Source organism: Amia ocellicauda, chromosome 8 (assembly GCF_036373705.1).
Source record: "Amia ocellicauda isolate fAmiCal2 chromosome 8, fAmiCal2.hap1, whole genome shotgun sequence".
Taxonomy (NCBI): domain Eukaryota; kingdom Metazoa; phylum Chordata; class Actinopteri; order Amiiformes; family Amiidae; genus Amia; species Amia ocellicauda.
Window position 1 is genome coordinate 45,303,479 of NC_089857.1, and position 18,440 is coordinate 45,321,918.

Here is an 18,440-nt window from a genome sequence, read left to right on the forward strand (position 1 = left end):
AAATAAATGAATAAATAAGCACCACTTTTTCTGCCTTCTATGATTTATCTATTTATGTTTTAATTTGACCTAGTGGCAGGTGAATGTTCCCAGGCAGGAATTCACAGATGATACGTTACTAAAAACAATTCAAGCAAATTGTGTAAATTCTTTCAGCTTTACTTCCTTTACCTGTGATTGAACTGTGCAGGATTTAAGAGCAGCCCTGTGAACCAGTGTGTCTGTTTGCTGTGGGAGCAACTGGATCTTTCACTGAAGCACCTTGATTAGGTTCCTAATTCCCATAAGCTTCTTAAAACAGCCTGAGCCCTGATGGACGGATTGATTGAACGGCCACACGGCGTAGTGGGCCTAAGCGCCAGTTCCAACATTTCCACTGATTTTGCTTGCACTTGTACTGAGAAGGTGTTGAATATGTCAGACCTTGGGAGACTAAAGTGCCTCTCCCTGTCCTTTGACATACTGTGTGTCTGCTCAGAGTCTGAGCCCTCGTTTAATACCAGGGACGCAGCATACTTGGGGGAGGCTGAGAATAAACTGTAGTCCTTCTCCAGCAGAGCCATGTTTTATCGTCATATAATGTCCTTCTGTCGTGGCAATAAAACACCAGTTCATCTCTAAACACAGAACAGGTGTCAGTATTGTATCTTTATTTTAGACGATGTCTATAACTGGCACCTTATTATTCCTTCTATAAAGCCAACCTCAACTGTGACCTCGACTGCACTTGCACTGTATGTACATTTCTTCTGATGTTGTTTATATTGCTGTAAATTTATTCATGTTTGGTTTTCTGTAGAATGCCAAGGACAATCTCTTCTCGGGAATAGCTCGGTTTAACCATGAGATTGAGGAGAAGTAATATTTCAATTCAGCATCCGTCCAAATTAATGTGATCAAGTGATGACCAAGTGGCCTTACATCTTTCACAATGATGGTGGAAGTATACAGCTCTGTAGACCCATCACAACATGCACATCCACACATTGTGTCACTGAAACAAACCATTGCACCCTCAGCCGTGCTGACTGTGTCCAGACCCGTCTGAGGCGCGAAGCGACCGGACGCGCACTAGGACCCGGCCCCGGCCCCGGCTGGCTGCGGGCGTGTGACGCGGCGTGACGCGGGAGCAGATCTGCGTGTAGCGGCGCTGGAGGCCCGGAGCTGCAGGCCGGAATCTCAGCGGAGCAAACTCAGCCCAGGTCGGTGTCTCTCCCGCAGCCTCCCGCACCTCAGAGCCGCCCGTCCCGCCCGGCCCGGCGCGGTGAAGGTCAAGGCCGCTATAAACCCGCAGCCCCCTCTGTGCGGAGCTGCGTGTCTGTGTGCAGCGGGCGGTATTTATATTGCTTTCTGTGCGCCTCTCGTTGCAGAAAACCAAGATGGAGTACGAGTGGAAACCCGACGAGCAGGGGCTCCAGCAGATCCTGCAGCTGCTCAAGGAGTCGCAGTCCCCGGACACGACCACGCAGAGATCCGTCCAGCAAGTATCCTTGTGAGCGGGGCGGCCGGCGGCGTGCGCAGCCGGGCTGGAGATATCTCATCCGCCGTGTCGTTGTCGCGCAGCCCTGTGGACCCGGTTCTGTGTGGACCCGGACCGGCGGGTCGGGCCGCGCTCGTAGCCATGTTTAGAGCTGCAGAAGCCGAGCGGCCGGGAGGCGTTTTGTCCCCTTTCTTCCGACTTGGAGGGAACCGAGCCCGTGCCTTCATGGCCGATCCGGAGCCCGTGTGACTGAGCTCCGCAGCGCGCCGGGGAAATCAGTGCGGATAGCGGGGGTCTGGGCTGAGCTTCAGCGTTGTAACGCGGTTAATAATAGTCGGTGATGGGAATGAACCCGCGGCAGTGTGCCCGGATGCCACACAAAGGGGTGAAGCTCGGGATCATCCCGTTGCTGTAGGGACTGTCGCTAAACCGGAACACCGGTCTGGACCGCCTCATTGTGCCGGGAGCTGGCGCTCAGAACCGGCGGCAGGCACGCTGTTGTCCCGGGGCAGACCGGGCGAAACGCACAGATTGCAAACCGCCGTCTTTCCCGACCGATACAATGTGTCAGTGCGAACTGACGTCACTGACCGCTGTGCTGTTGCAACATTGTGATTGCGGATGACAGATCAATGTGGCGGAGATTATTATCATATCATATCATTTCACGTGTTTTGTCTCCGAGACAAGTAGGCAGGACCGGGCCTGCCTCGGCGTGTGGACTGTGAGACACCGCCGCTCCAGCGCAGGCCGGGCCGCTTGGGCTGTAATCAGCCTGGGAACCATTTCCCTCTCCTGCAAACCGTGAATCCCGCCTCTCATCTTGCACTGATCCCATCGCACGGCAGCGTCTGACACCAGCCTGCTCAATAAATCATCATTATCTGCTCCAGGCTGTGGGTTAGCGCTTTAATCGGTAATATTTATATGATTTAGACAGCGCAAGTGGCCGCTAGTGATTGGCTTATAGGCTATACATATATGTATATATACACTTAGGATGAATAATTGATTTAATTGATATAATTAAATAGTCTAGAAGTCAATACATGTGCTTTGCTTGCCTCCAGACTCAACAATATATTTTAATTATTCAGAATTTTAATTTGTACACTGCAGTCAAATCTGCTCTTTGTTAGATATATAAATCATGCACATCCATGTGAAATGTATGTTTATGACTGCAATATAATAATCCAACTCTTGTATGCTTCTGTTGAAATACATATTTTGTCCCCTTTTGACAGCACTCTTGTCTAATGGGAAACAAATTGCTGTTATTTACAGCAGGTTCATTCTCTGCGAGACCCAATTTAAACTGTCAGATTCGTCTCCACCCCCAAGATATGTCTCTGTGTTTTTAATCATAAATATTGCATTACTATGTATATTCATGTGCTCTATACTTTCATATCAATTGTATCATATTTTTAATTTTATATTTTCAAAAATCACCCTGACTTTGTTACCACAAGTCTTTTTGCTGTGAGCCCGAATGCGGTCTCGACCCCAGGGTTGACAACCACTGGTTTAGTCTGGCCTAGTGGGGAAAGTTCAGATGGTGTTTTTGAGTTCTTGTTCCTAGTTCAGATCATAATAGATATGATATACTTTTTACACAGGCCCTGCTCAATTAAACTTTCCGTCTTTAATGTGTTTGTCACAGAATGACATGTGAGCAAGTCTGTGGGTTAGACCTGATTGTATTTGTGTTTTTATGCAGAAATAGAAAAAACAGTTTATTGCTTTCTGAATATATTGGTAGAAATGACATTACTCTGAGGTAATCAAGGAGCTTTATTCTGGTTCTTTTGTATCTTGCAGGGTCTCAGGTAAACTCGTTAAGTTGTGACTCAGTTACTGGTACAGATTTATTCTTATTCAGGTTTTTGTTTAGTAGTATAGGTTATAAAACTGTTGCGCTCACTAGGTGAAAATGACTCTGAAGTGAAACCAGTGTTGCTTTGTGGTTCGTGGTGTTCGATGGCATCTCTGAAGATATAATTGTCTTCTCTGCAAACGCATCTCAACAGATGATCTGATAGTGAAGGTATCCAGCCGATGTCCTGGCGTTTCTCACGTCCAGCTGGAAGTTGAGTGCGTGGGAAACGAGGAGCTGGAGATCCTTTCATCTGCGGCGCCGCTCAGAGTAACGTGATCCCCTCTGGCTTTCCTTCGTGTTGTGTGCTGTGAATTTAAGGCGATCTGCTGGTTGGGTCTCCTTAACTTTTCTTTCAGAAACTTGAGCAACTGAATCATTATCCTGACTTCAACAACTACTTGATTTTCGTCCTCACCAAGTTGAAATCGGAAGGTAAGATCTTGCCACCTCCTCTCGTGTGCGTCTGGGTGTCTGTGATCATGCTGTAAAGTACGACCATAAATATCCTGAGTGTTTATTTTGAGTGATTTCTGTGTTCTTGACAGTTAGACACTAGTCTTGTCTCAACCATGGAAGCCCTTATTGTGTAGCCGTGACAAAACCCTACCCCCTGCAACAATTTAAGGGACGTGTGGCTGGGCCTCCGTGCACAGGCGTTTGCAGCTGCAGACGTGCTGTGGAGGCCGGGATCAGCTCTGGATTAATGCCTCTGATGCCTGAAAAGAGAGTTTTACCTCCGTCAACAAAACCCAGATGAAAGACTTGCACTTGGAAACAAAACCGAAAGCAGCGCTATTCACCAGCCAGGGCTGGACTAATGCGTGCAGCAGCGCTGTGTTTTACACCCCTGGTTTAGTAAACTGTTTTGTGTGCTCGTTCTGACAAAGGAGCGAGTGGGAATTGCTTTGTTGCAACAAAAATGACAGGTCAAAGTGTAACCAGTGCAGCCTTTATTGTGTATACTTACGGTTTTCATTTTCGAATACTCTTATTTTTTAATATTTAAAGGTAATTCAGTGGTAAGTATCACAAGTACCTTAGACCCGTCTGTCTGCTGGTGTCTTACTACTGTGCCGCTGAGATGTGACATGACTGTGAGGTTATTGTTAGACTGTATTAACCACTAATATAACAGGAAATCATAAAGCGGTTCTTAATACCTCCTTCTTAATCTAACTATACCTGTGCAATGTTAATTTAATCTGTACCTTGCTTCCTGGAAATAGAAATGGCAAAACCGCTTCTAACCGTCTCACCCCATCGTTTTAAAGTACTTATTTGTAGTGGTATTATTTGTTAACTGCTTTCTTTCTGTTTAAAAGCCTTGCGTGAAGAGAAGCCAAATTATTCCTCACAGTGCATTATTGCCTGGAACGATATAATTCTCTTAATACCTGTGAGAAACACTCCCGACTGTTTTAGTTTTTTCTTAAACGTTTTGAACCCGTTTTCTCTCCAGAGGTGGAGAAGTTTGCACTTCAAAGGAAACCATCCAGGGTCAGCGAGAAGCCAGAGAATGAGAAATGAGAAACAAAGCTGCTTTGGCTTTTTTTCCTCCGTTATTATAGTGGTGTTTGCCTGATCGCATCTTCAGATCAGACAGTCAGCTCTGTGTTCAGTGACCGTCTGTCAGCAGTGTGTACTTATAACTTCTGATCCGTTTCATGAAACCAGCAATCGCACTGGGTGTCTACATTGTGTCTTGAGTGCATTGAAGCGTCAGGGCAGGGCTTTTGAATCCCCCTCTCTCACGGCCGCTGGGCGTCGTGCTCTGACAGCCGTGATTATGCAGCGGCTGCCTGTTGGCACCCTGTGCCCGTGAGGTGCGTCGCTCCATGGAGACGGGTAGCGCTGTGGAAGAGGTGTGCAGAGTGAGTGGTCAGCCCTCCCGTCCCCTGGCACTGACCTGGGCCCCCCGTGCCTCCTGGCCAATGCAGCACGGGTCCTGTGTTTAGTTTCCATGTTCTCTTGCGGATGCTCCAATCTGCCCGACCATTTCATTGCCCAGTCAAAGGGCTGAACCACAGCTCATCTGTTCAGCCAGGTGGTCGACCCTGCGTGTCCTTGTGCGTAAAGTCCAGAATCTGAGACCGGAGAGACTTTCTGCTCTAGGGAGTGGACCTCTCCCTCTGCAGGCCAGGGTTAGACTGCTCTTGCCAAGCAGCTTCAAACCTCTGGATTCGACAGCCTGCCGTCGGGTGCCGAGTTTGTGTTTTTAGTTTTGTTCTTCTTGCAGCGAGTGAAATCTTTTGATGAGGCTGGAGAAACACTTAGACGCTGGATTGATTCTGTGTTTTAGAAGAGAGCAGTCAATTATTCTCAGAGGTTTCTTTCTGCCCTTCTCATACAGTTCTCAGTTTTTTCTCTTTTGATTAGGTTGTAGAAGCAGCCTCATTATCATTCAGACGGCACAGCAACAGATTTAGGCGCAATCCTGGCTCGGGTTTTCACAGCGATGTTTGATTTTTCGTGGTGGATCGGTTCCTGCTGGCAGAGATGGAGATCTGCTCCATCCCTCTGACTCTGATATGTCACATCAGTGTCAATAAATACAAGCTGCTCCTTGTAAGTGGCAGCTTCTTTCTGGACTGTTTACTTTTGCTGACCTGTTCAGCATTTCTTATATGAAAGAAAGAAAAGAAAATCAAATGACTGTATTAGGGGAACCCCCTTGCCTCAGAGATTTGATATGACGAAGCTATATGAGGGACCTGTAGCAGAGATGACTTGTGCTGCAGTGCTTTGTGATGTTTGAGTTGCATTGGTTGTCATATTATATCAGTTCCACTGCCCTCAAATGGTGAAATTGCATTTAGTCAACATAAACTAACATCTACCTGAATTGAGGGGTTTAGATCAGTCAGGTGTTTTTAATGCGTTGAGCATTGAACCCATCCCATAATAACTGAATTGAATTTTTTATTGATTTGTGTTCCTGCACTTTTGTAATGCTTGTGTAAACTGTAAGGTCCCCTGGATGAGGGCGTCTGCCAGTAAATAAATAATAACGAGCTCCTATAAAATATTGCAGGAATGTGCAAAACAAGGTAGTGCGATCGATTCCTTAAACTGGCAACACAGGCCGTTAAATCCAGCAGATGCAGAAGAGAAAGCTAGACTGTAGCGATGAGTGGGAATATCTGTGTCACTGGAAACATGCAGAATAAAGAGATTGATTCGGCACTGATACCATTACAGTATTTAGTCCATCGTGCTATTCCATCTGGAAGACTGGGCAGAATTTAATCTGTTTTTTAATTTAATTAATTATGTTCCAAAAGGACTGTGACCTGAGCTGCACTTCCAGGAAATGCACGTCTGCGTTTTTAATTTTGAATTGTGTTTGCAAAGCAAGTTGCCGGGGCCTGATGTCGCTACCTGTCTGACGCTCAGTAAACGACTTGATCATTATTGTGGATGTGATCAAGAATAGGTGGATTAGTAGATTAGTCTGTTTTTGAATGTTCCCAATTGTCTCTTCAGCCACATCGCTGGGGAGTTTGTTCAGATTGTGACGCCTCTCTGTGTGAAGAAGTGTCTCCTGTTTTCTGTCTTGAATGCCTTGAAGCCCAATTTCCATTTGTGTCCCCGGGTCCGTGTGTCCCTGCTGATCTGGAAAAGCTCCTCTGGTTTGATGTGGTCGATGCCCTTCATGATTTTGAAGACTTGGATCAAGTCCCCACGTAGTCTCCTCTGTTCCAGGGTGAAAAGGTTCAGGTCCTCAGTCTCTCAGTAGGACATTCCCTTCAGACCTGGAATAAGTCTGGTTGCTCTCCTCTGAACTGCCTCTAGAGCAGCGATATCTTTCTTGAAGTGTGGAGCCCAGAACTGTCCACAGTATCCAGATGAGCTCTAACTAGTGCATTGTACAGTCTGAACATCACTGCCCTTGTTCTCAATTCTACACTTTTGACAATATACCCTAACATCCTGTTTGCACACACACACTCTGACATAATCACACAACACTGATTGCAGCAGCCAGGCTCGTAATACAACGGCCGCCCTGCCGCCCCTCCTCCTGTCCCGTCCTGCCGTGTCCTGACACCGTGTCCTCCTGTCCTTGTGTTCACAGATGAGCCCACACGCTCCCTCAGCGGCCTGATACTCAAGAACAACGTCAAGGCCCACTTCCACAACTTCCCCAACGGCGTGTCGGACTTCATCAAGAATGAATGTCTGCAGAACATCGGTGACGCCTCCCCGCTGATCCGGGCCACTGTGGGTGAGTCTGGACGGGATTTCTGGTCATGAGCCGCTGTCAGAAACTGCATCTCTGGTTTTAAAGGGATTTTAGCCACGGGTCTAATATTGCTCAGCTGCTGCTCTGCTCAGGTTTCTGTAAAGCTCTGAGATCAGTATTCTGGCATCTCATTAACTGCCGGATTTGTGGTAACTGGTCATCAGCGCCGGTCCCTCAGTCTGACAATAAATCTACCGTGTAATTCTGGAACGGATTTCTAATGTCTAAAGTAATGCTTACTGTTCTGAGGCTAGTTTTACAGCTGCCTTTGATCCGCGCTTTAAAATAACCTCCATCGTCGGGGCTTCACGGCCTCTGTGAATTTAAGGCCGAGGCGCGCCGACATCTTGAAGATTTCTGCCACACCATAGCCAGGAATCTTCCCGAAGTCCATGTCTCTCAATGTGAATAAAAGAGCAGTGTCGTAGTCTGCGCCTCCCAGCCCTGAATTATTAAAGCGCAGCGGCAGCTGTGATTATAGCAGGTAGAGAGAGGCGGCTGCTTCGCTCCAGTGTTGTGAAATGTGAAAAGCGTGGAAACGGGGGCTTGTTTCTCGTGTGCAGATCCGTCCCAGGCTCGGTCTCTGTCAGGTCCGTTTCCTTTTTAATAGTTTACTGTACAATACGATGACAATAGCTTGATTGTTTCCAGCTTCAGCTCTGTGGGTTAAATAGGTTGACAGTCTTCACAGGAACAGCTCTGGCAGACTGTGACTAATGTGTCAACCCGCCCTTCTGCATTTTGTTTCACCACATGGTCAGACTTATAGATACAGAAGATAAGTACAGGCTACAGGCGTGCTCCAACAGTTACACATGATAAATACAGGCTACAGGCATGTTCCCACTTATTACGACAGACTTCTGGTCTATGACCTGTCGTAGTTCATGTCTATGTCAGGTCGGTTTTGAACGCAGGTCGGAGTTTTATTATTGTCGTCGTAAGTCATGCTACATGTTACAAGTTAAAACCATAAGTTGGCCTATATTTAAATGAATATACTGTACAGTACATAAAAAGAGCGTAAACACAGGGTAATGCACAGGAATGAATTTTAAACCCATAAAATTCAAACAAGGAATTATCAAGGCAAAATCTCACACCGGCATCTCTACCTGATGCACATACAGCGACAGTTGCCCATATTTATACGTCAGGCAGAGATAAGAGGTTAAATCCTGTATCTGATGCTGCTTGCACTCGTGACAGGGCATTGTTGGAGAAAAGCTTTGAAACTAAGTGGAGGAGTAACGACAGAAATGACAGAATCCGTGTCAGTCGAAATTGACGACTGAGCCCATAAGCCTCAGTATTTCTGTCGAGATTGTCGTGAGTTGGACGCCGCCTGCATTGCGCCTTTCGACTTCATCCGAGTGTTGACTTGAATTGCTGAGCTTTTCCTGAATTATAGGAAAACAAAGCCTTTATTGCTATTAAAAGCTATATTTGACTTGCTCTCCTCCTTAAAGGCATTTTGATCACGACCATCGCCTCCAAGGGGGAACTACAGAACTGGCCTGAGCTCCTGCCCAAACTGTGTGGCCTCCTGGACTCTGAGGACTACAACACCTGCGAGGTAAATAATAGTCAAGGAGATGTATTTGAACATAAGCATTGTGTATATATGATTAAACACCCCTGTTGGCTCCGTACCCTGGTTTTGATTCGGTTCCTGGAATTTCAGTATCGGGTCGACTGGCCGAAGCCTGAGATTGGGTTTCTGGTTTCTGTGAATCCTCTTCCCTGGGCCTGGGCGGCGCTGTCTGAGAGCAGACCGGTGTGGTTCTGGATCTTGGTCACCCTGAGTGTCTCGGATGCGGGCGAAGTGTCTGGATCTTTTCTCTAATGTCGTGATGAGAGAATCAGATTGGTGCGGTACTGACGGCTCCTCCAGTTTGGTGTGGACAGTGAGCCAGACAGCTCCTGATGTTTAAACCCAACTCGGCTTCTAGATTTCAGAATTGGCGACGAGACATTGATTTACACGGAGCTGCACTGTAAACAGCAGCAACAATCATAACGAACAGCTGCATAGACTCGGTTTGCTTCAGTCTTCAGCGCAATCATATCCCGCTATCCCATTAATCCCGATTTGTCACGAATGGCCGGTGGCCCGCAGGCTGGTGACTGCCCCAGGACTTGTACCGGATTTGCCCTTTGCATTGCACAAGAAATACGTCTGTCAAATGAATCATGATATGATCTGATATTCTGTGCTTCCTCTTTGGTTTAACATTATCATGTGGTTTTCTGCTTAATGCCATGCCATCTTTCACACCTGTGCAAACTGTCACACTTTGGGTCACCCAAAGCCTGTGAAAAAAATATTCTTCTTCAGCCAGAAGAGTCCTGTTGTTCTGGTCTGTGCTGACCTGCTGCGCCCTCTGCTGTTTTCAGTTTGTGGCCACTTGAGTCTCGCCTCGTTGCCTTCAGAAGCAGCTTGACCATTGAGCAGAGGTTTCTAATAGAGGAAGCATGTCGCCACCTGGGAGATGCACAAGAACCTTCGTGTGGATTGAGTTTAATAATCGCATTGTGCTGTGGTGTGGCCGGAGGTGAGCTAAGATGGACTTCTGCTAAAAACATAGCTTCTCGTTTTATTAACCGAAATATAACGTGTTTTTGTTTTTTTCCTCCTGAAGTTTTTGCTTTAGTGTTTATCTAATGCCCTGTGACTTATCTCTGATCTGCTTTAGCGGCTGATTTTTAAAACCTACCAGCTGGCTGGCTGTGACCGTTGCTCAGTGAACGTACAGCATGAGAACATAAGACAGTTGATAAGTGAGAGGAGCCCATCCACCCCATCGTGCTCGTTTGGTGTCCATTAATTAAGTGATCAAGGATCCTATCCAGTCTGTTTTTGAATGTTCCCAAATTGTCTCTTCAGCCACATCGCTGGGGAGTTTGTTCAGATTGAGACGCCTCTCTGTGTGAAGAAGTGTCTCCTGTTTTCTGTCTTGAATGCCTTGAAGCCCAATTTCCATTTGTGTCCCCGGGTGCGTGTGTCCCTGCTGATCTGGAAAAGCTCCTCTGGTTTGATGTGGTCGATGCCTTTCATGATTATGAAGACTTGGATCAAGTCCCCACGTAGTCTCCTCTGTTCCAGGGTGAAAAGGTTCAGGTCCTCAGTCTCTCAGTAGGACATTCCCTTCAGACCTGGAATAAGTTTGGTTGCTCTCCTCTGAACTGCCTCTAGAGCAGAAAGATATCGCTGCTCTAGAGGCAGTTCAGAGGAGAGCAACCAGACTTATTCCAGGTCTGAAGGGAATGTCAAGTGGGTTAGTTTCTCTCTCATCACGCAGAGCCACTTCCTCGTCCGTTGGCCTCCTCTCTGCCCTGTCTGAACACAGATATCGTTGTCCTCCTGCCTGCATCTCAGAAGGGTTTAATAGTCTGTACTTAATTGTCCTGGCAGTTAAAAGATAAGATGTTTGCTGTGGGAGTCTGACGATTTGTCATGTACTGGTCCTAAAGGCTGTGAGATTAAGGTCACTGTGTAGGAACAGTTGCAGCTGGGCGCTGGATTGGGATCTCCAGTGAGTGTCAACGGGCCACATTGGTCAGTCATCTCAGTGTTTGTGTGAAGGTCAGTAATGCCGGGTTCAGTGCTAATCTGGCCTGCAGGCTCACAGGCAGGTTCTGGGTGTTGAGTTCTTCAGTTAGGAGGCTGGGCTGTGAATGTTGGCGGGGTGGCGCTTTTATCATGTAGCGCTTTTCCACCGACAAAGAGCCGGTGCTGGAGCCGAAGCCGCTGCTCGGCCTGGGATCCAGATGATGTTTTTGGGAACCGGCCCGCTTTTCCACCGGTTTTGGAACCGAGCGCTGACGTCACTGGGGTGGGCGTTCCCAAGCGCGGAGTAAGAGAAACACAGAATAATAATCAGCACCGAGGACTGCGACTTCAAACCCTGTTATACATCCCAATCAAACTCAATATAGCGTCACACAGAATAATAATCAGCACCGAGGACTGCGACTTCAAACCCTGTTATACATCCCAATCAAACAAAAAAGTAAAACAAAAAACGCGAGATCACACATGTAGCAGAAACGGAAATACAACTATACGAATATGTTAAGATAACTCAGCCTTTTATTTGTATTGATTTGTATTGATGCATTAAGGGATTTACACCGATTCGCTTTCAGACACTTTTACTGTATTGAATAAAATACAAATTAGAGTTAACATGCATTCGTCACCGCGCACACAGTTCACATTTTCATTCATTTTGTGGCGTATTTTTACTTTTATTCTTATTTAAAACACAATGACTATAGGCTATCCTATTGATTATGGATGCGGCTGTTTTGGGGGTGTTTGGGGCGCAGTCCTGGGCAGATCAATGATCTCAGGTGATGTTAATGGTTTGATGGGAAATTGTGCTGATTGATGAAGTCTGGGATGATGGTCCAAATCACTGTTACATTGTCCCTGTTGCCAGACACGCAGCGATGCTCTTATGTGTTGAAAGTCGCACTGGATAAGAGCGTCCGCTAACAAATACATAATAATAATAATAATAATAATAATAATAATACATTTTCAGCCCTGCTGGCATGTGATCGCTCTCAAAGCGCATCACTAACAGCTCTCACTGTGTATTTGATCTTCTCTTACTGTACAATATGTATGGTTTGTGTAATTCGCCCTGTGCTAAGAAAATGAATTTATTCACATTATAAATCATGCGCAAACCAACCCGGGACACGTGACTCGTAGCGGCGCTTCATTACAAACAGCGCTTCTGTTCCATCTGTCTCGCATTAACTCTCATCGTCATAATCTCGCGGTAACACGGCTGTCCTGACACGGAAGTTGCGCTCAGTCGTCTCTCATCGCTGCCATTTGACAACAACTAACTAGTCATTGACCTGTGAGACACATAGTTACTGTAGTGTCTCTGACAGACCGCTGTTCGCTGCTGATTTAGCTGATTTTTTATCAAAACTCTCCTCACTGCTCGCGTCTCTGCCGGCATTTTAAACATGGCAGCTGAACTCCAGCCAATCACTTTTTGTGCAGACGTCTTTACCCCGCCCCCGGCCCTGACGTCACTGGTTCTTCGGTTCCAGAACAGCAAGTTTTTGGTGCCAGAAAAAGCGGCTCCGCGCCGGAACGGAACCAGTTCTTTTGCGGTGGAAAAGCAAAAAATGGTTCCAAATTAGGCACCGGCTCCTTGCCGTTGGTAAAGCGCTAATGTGGCCCCGTCAGAGCTGGACAAGGACCGGCTCTGAGCCACACAATGTGATCTCACATCTTCATGGGCTGGGCTGCTTCCTGCTCTGGGCTTTGTGCCGTGCCAGCGCTTCTGTAATTGAATGTTTACAGAGAGAAACTGTAGCCATTAACTCGCAGGATCACCTGTTGTGCTAATGCTTGATATTATTGTGTAGCTGTGTTGTTTTCCAGACGTCATTTGCCACGGCTGCTGGTACTTATTTCACAGAGTTGTGGTGCATTTGCATTATTGTCGGTGGGTGAAGAGATTGGACGATCTAAAAACAATGATCTGAGAGAGTGCTGTGAATCTGTACCAGAGTGATATCAACATATTTTCATGTGGTTTTGTTTTTCATCATAAGTTGTAATTGATGCTAAAAGTTATTGCAATGTACGAAGGAGGTTTGCAGTCTTCCTTCTCCATGTCCTGATGCCCTTGTTTGAGTTGAGTTGAGCTGAGTTTCATGTCCTGAAGTTCAGTCTGACCTGAGCGGACTTTGCTGTCCCCGATCCCCTCTGCAGAGACGGGATTGATTGATCGATATGCAGGCTAGCTTACGGACACTCCTTCCCCAAAACTTAAGGTTGACTGCCCTACTTATATTATCTTACTGAGGAAGATATTTAAAATAAAAAATAATAAGGAAATGCAACTGAATCTTTTGAGTTCCTTTTAATGTCAATATGAGGATGTTTTAATTGATTTTTGCTTTTGAAAGAAAGTCGTTCTGATATTCATCCATTCATTCATTCATTCATCCATCCATCCATTCGATGTTGAAATAATTCTTGGAAGCAGACACGTGTCGGAAGTTTTGTACCACAGATACTCTGCTGTTTGTGGAAAAGTGAAATAGTTATTATTGAGTTTATTTCATATATCCATTAAAACAAGCTTTGTCTAAGAAAAGGGTTCATTTCAAGTCTCATTACAGGGAAAATTGCCATAAAAACTCTTTAAAACCCTCTGCCTGATTCCTAGTACAGCTGAATTGGTAGAGACATGCAGTGTGGTTTTATTGGAAATGGACGTTTACACGGGAATGTTTCTTCTTTTCTCTGCGAGGGAAGAATGCAAGTCATTGTTTTGCTTTACTGAAATAAATAAATAATGTCCTGAACAACAGCTGAAACGTTTGTTGCTGAATGGAATCTGATGGCTTGCTTCGGGCTTTCTTCTGCTCTTCAGATATTCACTCGATGCGCTGTAGGCCTAATTGTTAATACCAGTAGAGATTGCGCTCCGTTCTGGCAGGAGAGCTCGTTTGCATTTCCTTTGTCGTGCCTTGTCTCTGTTGTCGCTCGGTGCCCGTCTCAGTACAAAAGGAAATGTGGTTCACAGGCCACTGTGGTAGGAGAGATCAGTGGAGCCCGCGCTGCGCAATTAGACCAGATCGCTTGTGTGGGTCGTTTGTTTGAACCTCCTTCTGTTGGAATCGCTGGTTTGGTAGGAAACTGTAAACCGAAATGTTTCCTTTAGCGAGAACACAAACCCTGGAATGAATAAACACAGTTCATTTGAAATAAAGTGGAACAAACCCCGATGACCGCCGTGAACCCACAGTGAAGCGTGACTGATAACGTGAAGGATGACCAGAGCACGGCGGTCAAGGTGTTGCCGTACAGCTGCCACCGGACGGAGAAAGCGCTTCTCCTCCTCCCCTCGTCTCCTGCTCTCCACTGCAGAGTTGATCACTGGGAGCGGCCCGTCCTGCTGTAAATGAGCCGCTTTTAGTTTATGCTGCTGCATCAATAATTAACGCAGGGATGATTGCACACATTTCCTGCAATAAAATGGGGGGTGGTCTGAACCTGTGGACTGTCTTCAATTCCTGTGCAGCGCTGTGATTACATCAGCTGTCGTTGTGGGGGGGTAGACTCTGTGCCAGACATAAAGGCCGTGGACCCGGAGGAGGAAGTGACTGTGGTGAAGCTGTGTGGGGGGGGACTGGCTGGCAGGAGGGAGTGTCGGGTCAGAACAGTTGTCGGTTGTTGCTGGTGCTGCAGTATTATTATTACTATAATCTATCAATCAATACACAATACTATATTTAAACATGATCTCTCTCCTCTACACCAGTGGGGTGAGGTACTGAGGAAGAGCAGCTCAGTTTCAGCCAAACCTGTCAGCTGATTCAAAATGGCCTCCATTGACGGCAGAGTCTCAAGCGCCGCAGTTGTGTGTTTCCTGCTCAGAGGTCTGCTTTCCTCTCGAGGGGCAGCTGTCTTTACACGATGAAATTCTCGCATTGATGCCCGATTCGTGTGGCCAAGATCTCGGGTCAGAGGAAAGGCTGAGCCCCACAGCAGGTTAACGGTTTGGTCCTATCGATCGTATAGCAGAACCGTAGCAGAAACACACGGTACGAAGCTCAAGGGTTATAGTATTTTGCTCTGAAGTCATGGTTGTCAGCAGTGATCTCTCTGTGTGTTTGCTGCGTTTGCTGTGTGCCTTGCTGGATCTGGAGGAGGATGGCTGTGCTGGCGCTTTGTACAGTACCGGCCCCCCACGGCTATTAAAAGACCGGAGCAGGTGGCGCTCAACATTTATAGCTGCTTCGCTATTGCTTTATTTAGGCTGAGGAGAGATGCAGATGTGTAATGCTGAGGATTTAAGGTAGTTTGAAACCCTTTGTGTTCTTCTGTCCATCACCACAAACTCCCTCTGAGCCGGAGTTCGTCTCCTATACGTGCTCTCACCCCCGACCCCCGAGCGGCAGGCGTGACGAGTCCAGACACGGCCCAGGTCGCGGCTCTGAGCTCCATTATTTAGTACTGCCTGTCTTGTCTGCTCACATTGAAACGCTGTACAGCTTTTAGAGGTTTCATATCTATATTTCATATATAGTTATTTCATTACTGATGGGGAGGGGGGGTGCATTTCAGATCCAGTAATTATTTAAACGAGCTACATGCATTCCCTGAGTTACAGGCGACTTTTAATTTAAAGATAACAAATAACACGCCTGTAAACCAGATGCACCACAGACTGAGCAGGCTGCCATCTATGTAGCTGATGTTGCACCGGAGCGATCTGCCTGTTAAAGGCCTCTCGGGGCCTGTGTGCTGGTGCGGGGGTGCTCCTGGGCAGTGTGCAATGTGGGGTTACTCTCCTGGTGCGTGGTTGCCCCCGGGGCGTCCCTTTGATTGTGGGGTTGTTCCCTGGCCATGCCTGGGAGTGTGGGGTTGCTCTTGGGGCGTAAAGAAAATTGTTGACTGGCAGAATTTATTTTATTAGTACAAGTTGTACAGTTTTCTGGTCATGAGTTAATGTCAGGTTACAGTTTGATGTGCTTCCTGCAATGTTCTCTCTTTTTGATTGTTTGAAATTAAGTGTTGGTGCAGTAATCCATGGTTATTGTTCATGCGGAGGTCCTGCTGGGCCGGATCTGTCCAGCTGGGTTCCCAGGCTGGGCTGGGCCTGGTGTGAGGCTCGGTCAGCTGTGCAGGGGGAGACGGGCCGAGGACAGTCCAGAGAGTCACCGCTGTCCCGTGTCTGTTTGCAGGGGGCGTTCGGAGCTCTGCAGAAGATCTGCGAGGATTCGGCCGAGATCCTGGACAGCGACATCCTCGACCGGCCGCTCAACATCATGATCCCCAAGTTCCTGCAGTTCTTTAAACACAGCAGTCCGAAAATAAGGTAACTCCTCACTGATCCGCTTAGAGTGTGCGTGTGTGCGTGTGTGTGGTGAATGTTAGTTCCATGTGCTGCTGAGTGTGCCGTGAATGGTAGCTCTGTGTGTGATTGCGAGTGCTGTGAATGGTAGCTCTATGCTACTACAGGAAAGCCATGCTTTGGTCTGAAAATGGGCTGAAAATCAACACATTTGTTTTGGAAGCTGGCAAAGCACAATATTAAATCTATTCAATGCAATGACAGTGATTGATGGCAACAACTTTTTAAACGCATCGTAGGTATTGTGTGTATTTTGTTTTGAAGTTTTAATCAAGTGTTTTTTGTGCTTCAGGTCCCATGCTGTTGCGTGTGTCAACCAGTTCATCATCAGCAGAACTCAAGCCCTCATGCTGCACATCGATTCCTTCATCGAGGTGAGTTATTGATCGATCCCGGCACAGTGATCGCCTTTGTGTGGGAAACGCACGTCTCTGTTTGCAGGAGCTCCATCGTTCAAACTGACACTGAGGAGTAAAGTAAGAAACTGAATGTGGAAGTGGAAGTGTCGACACACTAGAGCCGTGTAGCGTTGCAATGAGTCTAAATTAGGTTGACAGATGTTATCTGTCTAAGTGTGTGTGTGTATATTCTATAGTTATGTATGTATGAACATATATTGTGTGTGTGCATGTGTGTGTAAAATATATACACACACGTATGTGTATGTATACACATATGTACTGATAGAATGCTACACTCCGCACCGTCCGTAGATGTGTGCAGTGCGTGTGCTGGACAGATCGCTGCGTGTTTAGATGCATGTTCACACTGCTGTTATGGAGCTGCTACATGTTCACGCCTCGGGGGGCCGCGGGACGCTGAGCTGTGTTGTGTTGCTGCTGCAGAACCTGTTTGCGCTGGCCGGGGACGAGGAGCCGGAAGTCCGCAAGAACGTGTGCCGCGCGCTGGTCATGCTGCTGGAGGTGCGCATGGACCGGCTGCTGCCCCAGATGCACAACATCATCGAGGTACGTGTTCAATCCCCTCCCCCGGTGGTCCGGTCCTGCCCGGTCCGCTGAGCTCTGTGTCGCCCTGAGATCCACAGGGCGGGTTCAAGTTGTGTTTGTGTTCCAGAAAGGCAGACAAACCATACACAGGCTTATTTATTGTACGAGACAGCTGCCTGGGGGAAATGTGCCGTGAAGCGAGAGGGTTGCATGGTACACAATCCGGCCCCTGGGGTCGATTCATCCAGAGACTTGTTTACCCCCCTCTGGCCCTGTCTGGTTCAGTTGGCATGTGTGGGGGGGTGACTCATGCCAGAAGACAAGACCCTCTCACTGCATGTTTGTTTACAATGTGCTTTATAGAGGTGAAGCATCTTTGTTTCAGTTCCCCTCCATGTTTTTCCTCTGCCTAGTCGAGCCAGTGAAGATGAAATTAAATCAGAGATGTAGCTGTTCTTCTCCCCCTAGTGGAGGAAGTGTAGACTGCGTTCTTCACATAGTGGCCTCTGTTTCACCCCCGAGTGTGATATCACTGTGCTTCAGTGAGCTCAGTGGAGGACCTGCTAGGCCTGGAGAAGATAATTGTATGTACAGGTACAGGAAGTTCTAGGTTTTTCTGACCCTCAAGAGCAGATGGGTCCACAGAAATTACAATGTTCTGGCTTATTAGAAAGCCCCAGTCCGAGCAATGAGACGGATCTGTTTTGCAAGCAAACAACACTGTTGTTGAACTGAGTTAATACATACCCAGAGTGTGTGAGATGGAGATGCAGTCGTGGGATGGAGATGCAGTGCTGCGTTACCGAGAGGCTGCCTCGTGCTTCAGTATCGCTGTAAACTGTGTTAATAATTAATAACAATAATGAATGCACTTTCCATCTGGATGTCTTTGGAAATGAAGATAATGGAATTCTAATGAAATCACTTCCTCTTAAGAGCGTGTCTGCAATCCGCCAAGCAGCGATGGATATTGGGGCTGGGGGGGTGA

The 18,440-nt window shown here is 47.0% G+C and overlaps 1 protein-coding gene across 3 annotated transcripts in view; it reads left to right on the forward strand.

The window, feature by feature from the left end:
• Nucleotides 1–1,098: 1,098 nt before the first annotated feature.
• Nucleotides 1,099–18,440, forward strand: part of tnpo1 (transportin 1) — a 35,128-nt gene continuing 17,786 nt past the window's right edge. For all 3 annotated transcript variants that reach the window (XR_010817632.1, XM_066711655.1, XM_066711656.1), the window contains exons 1-8: nt 1,099–1,202; nt 1,371–1,484; nt 3,719–3,794; nt 7,438–7,587; nt 9,075–9,181; nt 16,336–16,469; nt 16,798–16,879; nt 17,351–17,473. Coding sequence is in view for 2 of the 3 variants with exons in the window: in XM_066711655.1 (XP_066567752.1) it covers nt 1,380–1,484; nt 3,719–3,794; nt 7,438–7,587; nt 9,075–9,181; nt 16,336–16,469; nt 16,798–16,879; nt 17,351–17,473 (777 nt within the window). In the remaining variant the exon portion in view is untranslated. The remainder of the gene's footprint in view (nt 1,203–1,370; nt 1,485–3,718; nt 3,795–7,437; nt 7,588–9,074; nt 9,182–16,335; nt 16,470–16,797; nt 16,880–17,350; nt 17,474–18,440) is intronic.